The sequence below is a fragment of the Micropterus dolomieu genome, linkage group LG22, assembly GCF_021292245.1.
Source record: "Micropterus dolomieu isolate WLL.071019.BEF.003 ecotype Adirondacks linkage group LG22, ASM2129224v1, whole genome shotgun sequence".
NCBI lineage: Eukaryota > Metazoa > Chordata > Actinopteri > Centrarchiformes > Centrarchidae > Micropterus > Micropterus dolomieu.
In genome coordinates, this window is record NC_060171.1 from 18529690 (window position 1) to 18545151 (window position 15462).

A 15462-nucleotide genomic window follows, 5' to 3' on the forward strand; every position below is an offset into this window, starting at 1 on the left:
GGAATAAAATCACTTTACATGTAAATAGACTGTAGGCCTATTATAGTTACATTCCTTACATTTTACCTCTGTATTTATGTGTTTAAATAATGAAACAGTATTTTTTACACCCTAGAACTATTAAATTATAATATATTTTGAGATGTGATTATGACTAAAGATTTGTACATTTTAATGGCACCTGTGTGATATTTCCCGTATTTTAGGTTTCTAGCAGCTTCATACTTTGTGAAACTGACAAAATGCAAAGTCAGACTTGAAACAAGTGGCACAAGGACAGTTTAAGAAGTGCTAAACAAAGACAAAAATGAATGCATAGAAAGTAAAAAATGAACCAAACATCCACCCGGACTCCAACAACAAAGCCATTATTATAAGATAGTGCTATTGTGCTAAAGCACTTTAAAATGAAAGCCTGCAGGTGTTAGTGAGACCTTGAAGTATGTGTGATTGTGGACGATGTTTTAGAAACTGATAAATACAATTATCCATCAATAATTAGCTGACAGTAAAACTTTGCAAATAAGACATGTAAGAAGGGCTTTACAATAAGGTTCCGGGTTCTGGCATAAACAAGTATTGTCCAACAAAGAAATAACATGTTACAACTGAAGTGTATATACAGTTAAAGCTTCGTCAGTCTAGGTGTATGTCCACTTGCCCTTTTAAAAAGCTGGGCCTCTGGTGCAGCCCAGGTTCTTGTGATATTTGTAAAGTTAGCTGCAAAAACTGACATTTCTCTTTACAACCCAGCACAAGATTGAATCTCCATAAACACAAAAAATAAGAGATGGCTGCTTGCGACTCCAGTGACTCATGTGGATCCATACACAGAAGATTTTCTCCTTTAACCAGCATTGTCCATTTAAACAGGTAGATTAAGTTCTCTTTTGCCAGAGAGAGTAGTCCAGTAATGTGTATTTGCCCTTATTTGAGATGTGGAATACATGGATGTCACTGTACAAGCAAAACGAGATCCCCCAAGGAGTTAATAAATTAATCTAAGGGGAAAAGAAAAATGTCTTTCTTTTCCTGTGATGCACTTTCTGATGTGAAAAAAAGATCTTATAGCAGACATTATTAAAGTGTGCGTGTGCAGAAAGTGAATGTACTTGCGTAACTGGGTTAAGGTGAAGCTACCTGGCTGCTATCATAATGGTGTCCCTCAATTTACAAATATCCAAAGAAGTAATGGAAAACGAGGTAGTCTGTTTCTGCCATGGTCACAGTGATCCTGTTCTCCTCATTTTCCTTGTGTAACGACTTTTAAAATAAAAAAGATTTGTGTAGAAGGACACAGATAAGAAGCTCAGAGCCTGAACCCGATTAAAAGAATGCTCTGTGTGTGTGGAGGTAGCTTCAGGCTTTAATTAAAGGGCTAAGTGTGTGTGTGTTTTGTGTGTGTGCTTGTCTGTGACTCAGCAGTTTGCAGTATTACCTTCTAAGCTCAGTTTCCAACACCGTGAGCCTTAACTCAGTCCAACATGTGCATTAACACATCTCCTATCTACGGTAAGAACAGACCTGTTCTGTGTGTGTGTGTGTGTGTGCGCGTGCGTGCGTGCGTGTCCACACTCTCCAGACTCATCCCTTCGCCCTCTGATATCTTAGCAGGCAAAGATGCTTTGGCTGCACACCTTCAGGTTTAAATCAGACGTCTGGCCACATTCAGAATGTGAAAGTTTAATCTGAGCAACTTCCAGCTTTACTTGTCAACACTTATTTCACCTTCCCTTTGTTGGGATGCTTTTGAACTGATTTAGCAGCCATAAAGCAAGAGATTTCTTCACTCAGGTTTAGTGAGTGCAGCAGAATGGTTGAGAAAGGTGAGGCGTAGAGACGAAAGAGATATGCTTTCTTTAGAACATACTTTGCAGGGCATTTGCTGTTTTTTTGTGAGTATTAGTGCCTAAAAGTTGCTTAAAACTTTGCTAAAATTGTTATTTACAAAAACATCATATTAGAAGGTGAGTTGTTAGCATTATAATTTTATCACTTATGGCAACCATTCTGAATGAGTCTCCCACTTAATTCTACAGGTGTGGACAGTTTGTTTCTATTCAAGTATTTGCATGGAATTATTTGTATCTCTTTTAGGTTGGGCAAGATCATCTTTCCATTACAATGTGGTGGTATTTGGTGCCTCTGTGTGGTGATATATGGGACTGCATGACACACAATACTGTAATCATTCATTCTTTGATCATTATTAATCTAAATTTCAGAAGTAGTTACCATAATTTGGGGGATTTGTGAGATGTAAACAGAAAGTATGTTGCCATGGAGTCTGAGTTAGCTGTGGGCTACATCTTGAGCCCCGTTTTTTAAGCCTATATTTGTTTACATTTTGGCAAATTGGTACCATTAAAAGTATAGTGAATTAGCTATTTGCAGTTCATGTTTGCAATGTACCCATGGATGTAAAGACATATCACTGGATAATTATTTCTTTTATTTCGAAGCAGATTTATGAACATTTTATTCGCAATGGACATCGGAGATAATTTTAACCCCAAAAGGTACAAGTCACACTGAATATAAAAATACAAGTACTATATTGGTGTGTTTAGATTTCACTGAGTTATGCCTCCAAAAAGGAGTATGATTTTCAGAGTGAGGTCAGAGAAACCTGCGGCTGTTATCAAGGACACTTGGATGGGGTGTGGTTTGCCACATTTTCTATTATTGTGGCTTCACTCCAAGGGACTACATTTGACATGAAACAACGACAAATGTTTACAGTAAGTGCTTTGGTGTGTTTGTGTGTGTGTGTGCGTACTCGCACTGTGCACACACATTTACAGACTACAGTTTTCTGTAACGGACAGTGAAGGTTAAAATGTGATACATGCTGGGTTCCTCTGCTGGCAGCAAGTGGTGCTGCTCTCAAACAAAGGCCCGGCCAGAAACATGTTGATATTATAATAGCAGCAGTTACTTTAGGACGAGGACAAAAACACATCAGATAGTTGCAGGAAACTGTACTGAGAGTGCCCAAATGTAGAGAGGAACTAAATAAAATCACCGTAAAGTTTCTTATTTGATCGCTTTTAGGTAACTGAGAAAGCATTGAATATTATCAAATTCAAAAATCTAACTAATACAGATAATTGTGTCATAAATGTTTATTAGAGTACAGACTCATACATAAAGATGCAGAGCTAAGCAGTGCCATTTCATGCTGATGCAGTCACAACAATGTAATCACATTTGCATCAACACACCATCCTTACAGATTTTCGCAAATGTGCATTTGCAAAAATGTAACTATGGCACATTTTGTCTATATTAACTGTGAACGTGCGTGTTACAGTGAGGAAGACATAAATGACCATGAAGATCTTGACCTTATCAAAATATAATAATGTACCACAGTGTACAAAAAACATGCAACATAAACAGTTTCATACAGTATCATAATAACTGATGGCAACTATATACAACAGAAGCTGGTCTGGTCTGATTTACATATTTTTAAAGGAAAACAGACTTATTCTCCAACATACTGTTTATAAACAGTATTTTCTATTGTACAACATCCAGGCTTTAAAAAAAAAAATCCATACTGAGAAGTAAGTTTAAGCCTGGCCCAGAGTTGGGAGCGACACGATATAGCTTTATAACTAGATATAACAAGTAAATAAGCTTGTGATGACAATGTGAGTGTACAGTATGTGTGTCTGTTCTTTAGGTTCAGCCTTGCAGTCGCAGAGCTGTGATGAGGTCCTGCAGCGGCTCAGTGTCCTCTGGGTCCAACAGGGCGTGCTGCCGGCAGAAGAGTGTGAGGTGTGTGAAGAGTGTGTTGAGGTGTGGGTGCAGGCCCAGTGCGAGTGTCTCTCTGTAGTGAGACCAGTAAATGTGAGCCAGAGTCCTGAAAAACAGCAAAAACACCTTCTGGACCAGAAAGACGAAGCCTGTCGGAAACACTGAACCTGGAAAAGAGTGAAGAGATTATGGCTTTGGGAATGTGGAATGTGATGCAGAATAATGCATCATAGATTAAAAAAAAAACGCCTTTTACCTGCTTTTGTGGGGAACACGTCTTCATCAGTCAGTAGCTCCTGAATGTATGACATGGCATAGTCAAAGTAAAGTGGAGCAGAGCACTTCAGCTTCCTGCCGTGGTCATCGGTCCAAAAATAAACCCTGAGAACGCCAACACAGACGGTCATTAGGACAACTTGCTACGTGTTCCGCCTTACAAAGGAAATAACAGAAACTAAGTTTAATGTTTTGGAAAGCATAAATATTATGATATCACTCCAGGGTAACCTGATTGCAACTGAGTAAACCCTTTCTGCTGATAAAGACCATTAGATGCAGCTGAAAGCTGTTTCCATGGTCAGAAAAGAACATGACTAAACTTTAGCTATTATTTAAACAAACGCTGCACCATAGGAGATTTGATGTGTTATGCTAGTATTTGGAGTTATGCTAGCACATCTTTCTAACTCCACTGTCCCCAGATTCTATTCATTCTCAAACAGTGTCATCTTTAGCCCCAATTGACACAAGTGACTGATCACTTGAGGAAATTTATCATATCCCTCTGGAGCCACAAAAGTCTTTATACATGTTTATTCCCAGCAGTACAATACTGCCCAAGACCTAACAGACATTGATATGTAAAATTGGTGGTGTTGCCCTTTTAACAATGGAGGTGAGTACTGTTCAGTTTCATTTGTGCAACCAAAAGAGTCTGGGGGGAAAAATGCAAGGCCTGTGGTTATTTTAGAATATCTGCATATGAAACTTTTAATAGCTGCATGACGAGAGACCTCTTGGACAAAGTGAGAAAATATGTTATATCTATTTGTGATTTGGGTGAACTGACCCCTATGTGCAGTATAAGTTCAATAACGTACGTGTTTCCTGGTCCACAGGCGGTTGGGCAGGTGCTGGGAGTGCAGAACTCACACACTGCACTAGAGAACAAGTTGATTTGCTGGAAAAATGCCACGGCTGAAAGAAATCAGTAAGAAGAAAATTACATCTTGTTTGTATTCCTGTGTCTGTTTTTTGACCTTTTTTTGCAGTGTGTGGAGAACAATAAGGAGCGGGAGCACAAACAGTCAAAAATTTGCTGTGTTTGATGGGTTCTACTACTCACTGTTGGTGGCAAGCCACTCTGCCTTGTCGACGCCAGGCGGCAGCTCTGTGAGGGCAGACATGTCTGTGTGTGTGATGCGCTGGCACACATACTGCTGCTGCAGATATGGACGCTCCTCCAGAAAATTATTATTAATCCCCCTTTGGAAGACAGTGCAGAGTTAATGAAGCAGAGACAGAAAGAGAAAGACAGAGAGACAGAAAGTATCACTGTGTAAAGCAATCGATAGGTCAGTGGATTATTTACTCCTGCTGCAGCCAGTAGATAACACGTTTTACACTCTCTGGTGTTCTCTCATCTGTCTTTCCCCCCGTCGCTGGCACACACACATGCAAACGAGTACAAACACCGCTGTAACTGCAGACCTGAATGTCCAATAAAGCAGCAGTTAATGTCAGGAAGGCGGTCAATTCAGAGCCAGAGTAATTAGTGTTAATGAAGCTCACTGTTGCAGTGGTCAGTGGTACAAAGCAAAAAACTGGAAAGGACTAACGTTGTGCAAGATAATGTATAGAGCTGAGTGCTGAGGCCTGTTTTCCAAACTAGTCTCATATACCTACTGATAAGCTACAGGTAGTTCTTCATAATCAGCAACACAGGACTGGCAGCTTGAGAACTTGATAACTACATAGTGTGAGTGCAGGAAATGAATGACGTTTACTAATACCAGTGTGTACTGGAAAGTCAAACTTGGCAGCATGATTTGACTTTATGCAAACAGGGAGGCCACTTAGCTGTAGGCTTTTGGCGATGATTACTGCCCTGCTCCATCTCTTTTATAGCTAGCATTAGTGGATTTTTGGAAGATGGCGCCTTGGATTGAGTGTGGTGGATTCAGGCAGCTGCCACGCTCAGTTTTTAGACGTCTACTCCCACAGCAGCTGAGAGTTTGCTCAGCGTGACCTTGCCCACTGCGATAAGGGAAACACACTGCTCTCCCTGGTGTAAATGTGTGTGTGTCAGATAGTTTAATGGTCTAAACAGCAGGTCTTTGTCCAAGGTAAAGGTCAGGGGAGGCCGGGAGGGAGGAAAAGTGACAGAGAGGAATGTAAACATTGGCTGTACAGTAGTGCTGATCCTAACCATGACAAACTTGTCCACAGAAACTTCTTTTGTTAACATCCTGTTCTGTCCCAGCTCCCTGGTATTAATTCAATCACCGCCTCTTGGCTACCAGTTGTCAGCACACAAACAATCTTTCTTGTAATGTTGTGTTTGTGTATAAACACACTCCCCTGTGACCCTGCTCTCGGGCCATCTGGTTACCTCTACCTCTGCTGTGATGGGGAAATAAACAGTCCTCTTCAGCACAGCATGCTGGTTCTTTAAGATTCATCCTAGAGCAAATATTTGCATAGTGACTGTGCATAAAACCCATGAACATAGTCTTTCATCGTCTTGGTTCAGACTACTTCGCAAAATGTGTTCCTGCTGTTAAAGGAATCTACCTTCACTGATGCCATCGGACAAATATGCAACACACACGCACGGTTATCTGGAGAACATTCCTCAGTAAACCCTTTGCTGCCAGCTTTCTAGTCATGTTTCTTCCACACTTTGCAATGCTATAATTACAACCTTCTTTTCTGCACATGAATATGTTATTTCAGAAAACAGGAGTATATTAAGGTGGCTACAGAAAGATGGAACAGCAAATGCAAAACACCTCACTTGTTGCCAGATAAGAAACTGAAAAAGATTATTAGAGTGAAGAGAGACGAAATACAACTTACAGTTTTTCACTGCTGATGTCAGACAGCTGAAGAGTCTTGGTGTCTGCCTTCGTAGCCGAGGGGTAACTCTGGCAACCCCCCATGGCGTGAAGCTAAGAGCAGAGCTGTTGGTCGTGCCAGCCCCACTTTTCCATCCCAAACATAACTAACCAACACACTTCTACACACTCCTGGCAGCATATGGTAACCGCTGCTCCAACACAAACATCTCTCAGCTCACAAGTGAATCCACACAGCTGAAAAACACATATGGCAGCTTTCTGACAAAGTTTTCCAAAACACACAGCAACAAAAACAAAAAGTAGCCCCAGGAGTTGGAGGATTGTCTCCTGAGCGGAAAGTGAGGATCTCCAGCTGTCTGCCTCTCCTTTTCCTCCAGTGATCCAGTGTCAGAGTGTATGTGTCTCCTTTGTCTGTTGTCCCACACCCCACAGGCTCCTCCTCTCTCAGCTCCAAGTGGACAGGCAGGTTTCTCCACAACCCACAAGTATAAAACACAACTCCGCCCTCTTCCCCTTTCCAACCACTGCATACACACTCTCTTCTCCCACACGTGTACCCGCCTCTCCATGGAGAGAGCTGGCAGGTGCAGGTGACAACGTAAAAGTTGGTTGGGAGTGGAAAAGGAGGGAGGAAGGCAGGGACAAGAGTAGAAAGAGAGGCTGGAGCACCCGCAGGTGTGTTCGGTATCTGTGCGCCGCTTGTAAACTACGGAGGAATGTGCAGGCATGCATGATGCATCTGAGCCAAGGAATTTAAACACAATGAAAGGGCAATGATGTATAGATAGGACACCAAGTGGAAAAATGTTGCAAACATTCAAAGTGTATGGATGCAAGAGAAGGGTCTTCACTCCTCCTCCACTGTTACATGAACTCATTTAACCTCTGCCTGCAGCCCAGAAAGATCTATGTGACAGGCAGGTTTATGTTTGCACTGCGGGAGGGCGTCGCATAAATTCAATGTGGCTTGACATGTGCAGGAGACAAGGAACATATTTGTGCTTCCAAAGATCAAATCCTGCTCTCTTGCTCTCTTTGTGCTTGTGTGTTGTGTGCTGTGTGCTGTGTGTGTGTGTGTGTGTGTGTGTGTGTGTGTGTGTGTGTGTGTGTGTGTGTGTGTATGTGTGTGTTATTGCAGGCTGTAAATATGAGACAAACACAGGCTCATGATTCTTCTTGGTCTGACATATTTATTATGTTCATATCTGAATGTACAAGCTAAATTGACAACAGGTAACAGACACATTACTATCTAAATGAAAACAAACAAAAGAAACACCAGCATCAGTCCACTTTACAAAAAAAAGGCATTCTACAACATGGCTGTCTTTCACACCACTCCTCCCCACCTACAAAAATGTAATAAGCTATAATGCAAGAAAGATTTCAACTTTGAAATGGCCTCAGTGTAAGTAACAGACAATGGGATGAAGTAACAATTTATCACCCATTGTTGCTCATTTCAAGTTTTGGGCATACACTGTACAATACAGAACATACCCAATGAGGTGAATGAGGCTAATGTGCAAACTTAATGGCACTTAAAGATGACTGTATTGTACCGCATGCCATTATGCATAACATCACACCATATCCGTAGCTACACTGCACACGCACCACACTCTCAATGTGAAGGAGACACACACACACACACACACACACACACACACACACACACACCTATAACACAAAGGTAAGGGTCAGACGCAGTGCTTAGGTTTGGTGAAAGACGGGATGACATATTCTGACCCTGTACACACACTGACCAAAAAACAGCCCTGTTTTTCTCCTCTAACCCGGACTTCAAAACCACTTCAAACAGCTCAAAGCGCTGAACGGATAAAAGCTAAATATCTGTGATCTAAGAGGAATCTTCAAAGTCTTTCTTTGATGCGTGGCATCATTCTCTCCTACTGCAAGGATAACTCCATCTCATGACTTTAAAAAAAAAAAAAAAAACACGACAGAGGGATCAAAAAAGACTGCTTTAGATAAATCTAGACCTGTAAGACCATTGCAAGAAAAGAGGCTACTTCACAGATATGAAACCCAGCAGTACACTGGCGGGAAGACACAGTTTGGCAAAAAGCTTTGAAGAAAAAAAAAATTCTATTTTAAAAGTATCTACATGATTCACTCATTCAAGTCACAAACATTCCCACCCGTTTTAGTGGGGAATAATGTGGTGGCACTTGGCACCACTAAATACAAACCAAAAGTGCTTCTTGAAAAAGTGCTTTCAAAATAAATACAACAAATCTATGTAAATCATTCCCTAGGCATATGAAATTTAAGTCAACTCCTGCCCTGAGAAAGAGAGAGACGAGGAGAAAGATCAAGTAAAGCATGACCGTCTGGCAAACACACACTTAAAGGATAACACTGGTTGATTACCGCTTGGGTCTTGTGCACAAAGATTTGTATCGTTTGTGATTAAACTGTACTCAACAAGTTAAATGTTAATAACATTAAGTCAACTCAAACAGGTTTTAAACAACCAATGCAGTCAGATAACTGAAACAACTGTATTCAAAGCACCCAAAGTGTTAATAGTAAGGCTGCGACTAATGATTATCTTCATTCCTGATTAATCTGATGAGTATTTTACTGATCACTCACAAATTCTTAAAACCCAAAGTGATGCCATCAAATTGCTTGTTTTGTCTGACCAACAGTCCAACACCTGAAGATATTCAGTTTATTATAACATTAGAAAAAGAAAAGCTGCAAATCCTGTATAGTGAGAAACTTAAATAGGTAATGTTTGGGATTTATGTCTGAAAAATGAATACCTTCGGTTTCTCTTCCTAATAAGAGAAAAATACCAGATCAACCTAATTATAAAAATACCAAGTTAACCTAATAAAAGTGGTTAACCTGGTATTTTGTGTAAAACTGATAAATGAAATTAAGACCCAAGTTCTAATAAACCAGAAATATTCCTTTAAGTAAATAATATGGAGGACATACTGCAGACTGCTCACATTCACGCATATTAGGGCTGGGCGATATGGACCAAAAGTCATCGTACTGTTGGGTATTTTCTGCTTAGTGGGCTGCCATCAGTAGTAGGCTACGTTATATAAAGTCACCAAAAAACAAAACAAAACAGAACATGTCTTCTGGACTTTTCTTCCCACGATTGCGTTCACAGAAGCATCTGTATCACATGTTGAGGAGGCGTGTGACGACGTGGCCTTTCAAAACAAAAACAACAAGCTAAGCTAAGTGAGCTAGGGGGGCTGCGCACAGACACAGTGGGAGGGGCGGGGCTGCGAGGTGAGGGAGAGAGAGGAGCAAACACTGGCAGGACTTTCCGGAAACATATTAATTAATTCAACATCAAACTATATCGGTATAAACTGTCATTGTCTAATTTTGTATCTCTTTTGAAATTATATCGGCATACCTCATTATACCGATATACCGCCCAGCCCTAACGCACATGCACACTCCCAAACTTTTATGTAGGAGGCATGTAGCAGAGGAACAGGAACTGATGCTGGGGTATTAACCAAAACACAGACATCATTATTGCCTCATTTCAACGGTACAACACACACATACAATACACACGTTGCAACCTGCAAAACAACCGCCTTTCCATACATTGGATTTATTCCAAAAATAGATATAATGTTTATATATACTGTTTACATTTATATTACGTTTACATGTTACCAAGAATAGCCACAACCTAATACAGGTTCAGATTTCACAATATTACATTTAAACAGCTCTGAGCGTGATATGAATTGCTATGTGCACATCACTGTGTCTTGTAAGGTTGTGTTTTTTGCATGTGTGTATAGATTTGGTGTGTATACATGTGGCACTGTGTGTGTGTGTGTGTGTTACACAGGTGTGCTTTCTTTGTATCTGCATACCTCTCCTTTGACCTGAGAATGCACTCTGTACCTCAGACAGAGCTCAAACACACACGCACACACATACAAGTCTACACACATGGATACAACAGCATATAACGCCTCTAAACTACATGAACCTGTCAGAGGTTCGAGAAGGAAGTGACACATGACGCTCCCAAATCTGAGGCCCCAAATAAACAAAAAGAGAGTGTTTGTGGTCCACATGATTATTGAGAAATGATTTAGGCAGGATGTATGAAAAAAGGCTTATTATTATCACTCACACATTTGCACTAATAAAATGTCTGCCTAGCATGTACTTTGAAATGCTGAAGAACAAAATGGCGGCTAGCTATGCAAGCATCTTGGCTTTTGTAGTCTTGGCTGATTATTTGAGTATAGTTTTCTTTACTAAAGTGTAAACAGTCAAATGCTCTGATAGAAAAATTCTGAGCAGACATGCTCAAACAAGCTGAGATTCTGAAGCTGAATTTAATAAAAAGGTCAAATTTCAAACTTATGTATTTGTTTTGTTAGGATTAAAGTGCTGACGCTCAAAAACTCAGTGTAACATCTGCTCCTCTCAACAGATAATAGAATTTTCACTTTCCCATGTTCAATGGGATTTGAACACATTTTAAAATAGTTCACATCTAAAACAATTTGGCTTTGGGGGTCTGGCACAACAAAATGTTCTTTAAAAGACACATTCCTCTTTGAAGCGGGTCTGTTGTAAATATGTCATGAAGGTAGCGGAGAGATCAACAGTACCCATGTGCAGATGTGTGTTATCCAGCATACGTACTGTTAAGGGCTGTTTGACCTCAACACTGAGAATTCTTTGGACACAAAGAAGGGCATTGGAGGGTTGCTAACAGGAAGCAAAGGTGGCATGGCTGGGTGTTGAATGGACAGGTATGAAGCATGTGTATGTGTGTGTGTGTGTGTGTGTGTGTCTGCGTGTGTCTGCCTGTGCGGCGTTGTTAAGCCGGTCCATTTGCAGACGAGTGCGTCTCTCTGTAAGGAAAAAAAAACAATAATAAAAACATTAGAACAATCAGAAAGAAGTTTGGTTTTATCTGCCAAGGTTTTGAGATATCTGAGTTTTTTTTCTCATCTGTCAAAAGCAAAATATCATTTCGTAACTCAGCAGGTCATATAGTAATTTTCAGGTGGATGATGATGATGAGGAGGATAAAACAGAGGAGGAGGACAGCACACAGACAGAGAGACTGATAGGGAGAGTGACAGTGTGGAGAGGGAAGACTGCTCAGCCCCTTCATGTAGCCGTGATGCCAAATGCAAGATGCGAGCATAGAGTGGCAGCAGCCTTGGGAGGTATGGAGAAAAGCAAGGGAGAAAATTAGGGGGGGAAAGCGAGAGGCAGAGGGAGAGACCGAGGGACAGCAACGCCAGCACTTGCAGGAGCTACAGACAGATGAGGTGTCCACAAAATCACACTCACTGCTTGAAAATTACAGACTTGGAGTGCAAAGACCTTTATGGTATTGAATAATGGCCAAACAAGTCATTATGATGTCACAGTGAAGTTGACCTTTGGGTAAAAAATTGAATCACTTCATCATTGTATCCCATTAAACATCTGTGTGAATTTTTCTCATAATTACCAGTTCTTGAGTTATGGCCAAAAACATATTTGTCAAGGCCATTTTGAGGTCACAGTGACCTTTGAGTCAAAAGTGTCACCAATTCCCTGTTCGACCAACTGAGAAATATGGTCATCAGTTCTTGAGTTATGGCCAAAAACGCAGAGGACACATAAAAAAGACCACTTGGTGAGGACAGCCCACGACAAATTCTTCTTAGCTTCAAAAGACAGTTCTTGATAAAAACTGCTAATCTGCTTATCTCCCTTAGTACTGGGGTGGTGGGAGAAGTGTCGTGATCTCAAACTGTGACAAAGACTGAAGCAAGGAAACAATATTTCTGTCTGTGTGGCTAGATACCAATATGCTAAATGATAAAATATGCATTTGTAATTTGGTTGAACTGGCCCTTCAAATTTTGACATCTGGGATGAGGCAACACCACTTGAAGAAACCAAATATGGCAACGTGCAATAGCAATGGAGTCGCAGTGGTTTTAGTAGTATAAAGGGGCAGCTGTGGCTCAGGAGTAATAGCGGGTTGCCTGTTAATCGAAAGATCGGCGGTTCACTCCCCAGTGTCCTTGGGCAAGATACTGAATCCCGAATTGTGGGATGGTGGCTTTTCCACCAGTGTGTGAATGATTTATTACATTTATAGGTTTGTGTTTCAGTGAGGTCAAAAACACCAGCTGTGAGAAAGGTCTACTTGATGCATTACCAGGGATTTGAAGCATTAGTCTTATGTGTGGTGACTTCACCCCTACTTTACTAACATATTATAATGGACATTTTGGGCGCACTCATTTCAGTTTCATTTAAAAATATGTTTTTCTACATAATACGATTGAGGGGTCTGTTTACAACCAGAGCAATGTTGCCACATCCTAAAATCTCTGCAATTACATCAGAAAGTAAAGTGTTATCACAATAGTACGGCGGCCAAAACATCGAAACAATAAAACTCAGGTTGTAAAACAGTGAAACATTCCTTTAAACAATATACATTAGTGCATTTGTGGTTACACACGAATGTACAGCATTTTGGCAAAGGATGTGACCCCAGTTCAAAGACCACTCAGTGTTTATATCAGCGATACATTCTGACTTGTCATTACAACAAAAAGCACAGGCTAAACTAATGACAGTAATGACAGCTTCACTCCTTCTAGCTGCTAAATGAGCAAGGAGAGCAATCCAATTTTTATATTCAGAGTATTCCTGAAGCCAGAACTGCTTGTTGTATGGCTCATTCTTGGCTGGTGCTTTAACTCGGAATTTAAAGCATTTGTTTTGTATGGTGATCTCACCCCACCTTTATTCAGCGTGTGTAACACACACACACACACACACACACACACACACACACACACACACTTACTGTGCGACAGCAGCAGACTGGGTAGCTGGACTGGCGGTAGGTGCACTGGGACAGTCTCCATGTTTCTTTCCCTTCTTGCCTTTCCCTTTCCCTCTGTCTTTGATGGAGAGTCCCTCTACTGGCAACTTATCTGCTTCACTGCAAAAAAAACAAATAAAGATGTAACAAACTAGAGGGAAAACCCAGGGGTTGTCACCTGATCTCATAGCGTCAAGAACAAACTGCCGATGCTAGTTTCTGCTACTGGCTTAACTTCACCACAGTGGTGTGCTTGCGGCTGTCTACACTGGTGCGTACAGCAACCTGTGCATCCACTCTTCTGTTACTACCAACATATAGCTGGCTGTGACAGGCCAAAATCAAAGTGAGTTGGGCGCACAGTTGCTAATACTTGCACTAAGGTAGTTTCTCTGAAATCTAATTGTATCATGCTTGTGGGTGCACAGTTTTGTTAGTAACTTGTATGTATTGATTTGTTAGAATGTTGATATGTTGGATTGGTAGGAACTTCTATTCATGGCATGCTAACTGACATACTGTTAGTTGTGTGGGTGCTCTGAAAGAAAACAAATCATATCAACTTTAGTCTTATCAATGTTATGACTGGGACATGAATAATTGATATAATGTGAAAACACAATGGGTTATCGGACACTGCTCTCATCTTTTGGTGTAATTGCTTAAGTAAGATAACAGCCCACCATTCGATTTCTAATGATGATGCTGACTGTTTCATGCCGTGGGTCGTCACTTTGTTTGAAAATGACTGGGTCATGTAGAAGATATGGGATAAGCGTGGCATAGGGACACAGGTCCTTTAGGTTCTCTTCAAGTCACCAGTTGTGGTTTAGTATATTTGTTTGTAATGAATTAGGCTTGTTCTGAATTAAGGCCCAGGGAACTGTTACAACACATCCTGTTAAATGCAACAAGCAAACAAAAACATGTCTATTCTTATGATGGCCTTTTAAATCCTTCATACGACTTCGGGAAAACATTCCACACTCCAGAGCAGAAGACCTCAAGCACAACATACCGTCTGGCTGCTGGTCTGAATACTCTGGAGTCAAGGGGAGATGAGAAAGAAGGAACAGACAGGAGGAGGGCAATATCAGAAGAAAAACAGAGAAGGTGGAAGTAATATTGTGTGGGAAAAAGTCTGGAGGGGAAAGGGAAGGAAGGGCTCTTTAAAGGCACTTGAAAGTGTAATAGAAGAGGGGGGAAACACTGCACCAGTCGAGACAGAGCAGCTGCACATTACTCGGGGGTAAGCGTGTGTACCTGCTGAAGACAGCCCTCTCGTTTTTGGCGTCCATGGTGAGTCGAATGGTCTCCTTGCCAGCCCCCGTGGTGATGGTCTCTGTGGTGACTGCCTCACTGGTTGCAGACTCCGTTTTGGCTTCTTCCTCATCGCTGTCTGAGCTGCTAGAGGAAGAGCTGTCTGATGCCACCAGTGGAGCTTTTCTCGCCACACACACACTCCACACACACGCTGCAGAGAGTGAAGGGTAAAAGAAGAACTTATCTGACTTAAACATGGATGTGTGCTCATGTCACTGGAGAAGTCACCTCATCACAGAGGTAAGAGATTGAGAGACAGTAGTTAAGAGCTGCCAAAATGCATGTATGTTTGGGTCCTAGGACTAAATTTGTTCCAAAATTGTAACAAATGATGTGTTTGTAATTTTTAATTAAAGAGTAACCACACACCCAAAATCATTATCCTCTGACTATATTAATTTAGAAAGCCTTAATTTTGAA

The 15462-nt window shown here is 41.0% G+C and overlaps 2 protein-coding genes across 6 annotated transcripts in view; both read right to left on the bottom strand.

Moving 5' to 3' along the window:
* Nucleotides 1–3110: 3110 nt before the first annotated feature.
* Nucleotides 3111–7225, bottom strand: LOC123962407 (MOB kinase activator 2). Its single transcript, XM_046038509.1, has 5 exons — nucleotides 6844–7225; nucleotides 5111–5250; nucleotides 4866–4962; nucleotides 4022–4146; nucleotides 3111–3932 (listed from the first exon to the last, which is right to left on the bottom strand). Exons 1-5 carry the CDS (start codon nucleotides 6924–6926, stop codon nucleotides 3694–3696), a joined length of 684 nt encoding a protein of 227 aa, XP_045894465.1. The 5' UTR covers nucleotides 6927–7225; the 3' UTR covers nucleotides 3111–3693.
* A 790-nt stretch (nucleotides 7226–8015) lies between these two features.
* ppp6r2b (protein phosphatase 6, regulatory subunit 2b) overlaps nucleotides 8016–15462 on the bottom strand; it is a 22085-nt gene continuing 14638 nt past the window's right edge. For all 5 annotated transcript variants that reach the window (XM_046038380.1, XM_046038377.1, XM_046038375.1 and 2 more), the window contains exon 26: nucleotides 8016–11731. In XM_046038380.1, coding sequence (XP_045894336.1) covers nucleotides 11698–11731 — 34 coding nt within the window. In that variant the 3' untranslated portion in view covers nucleotides 8016–11697. The remainder of the gene's footprint in view (nucleotides 11732–15462) is intronic.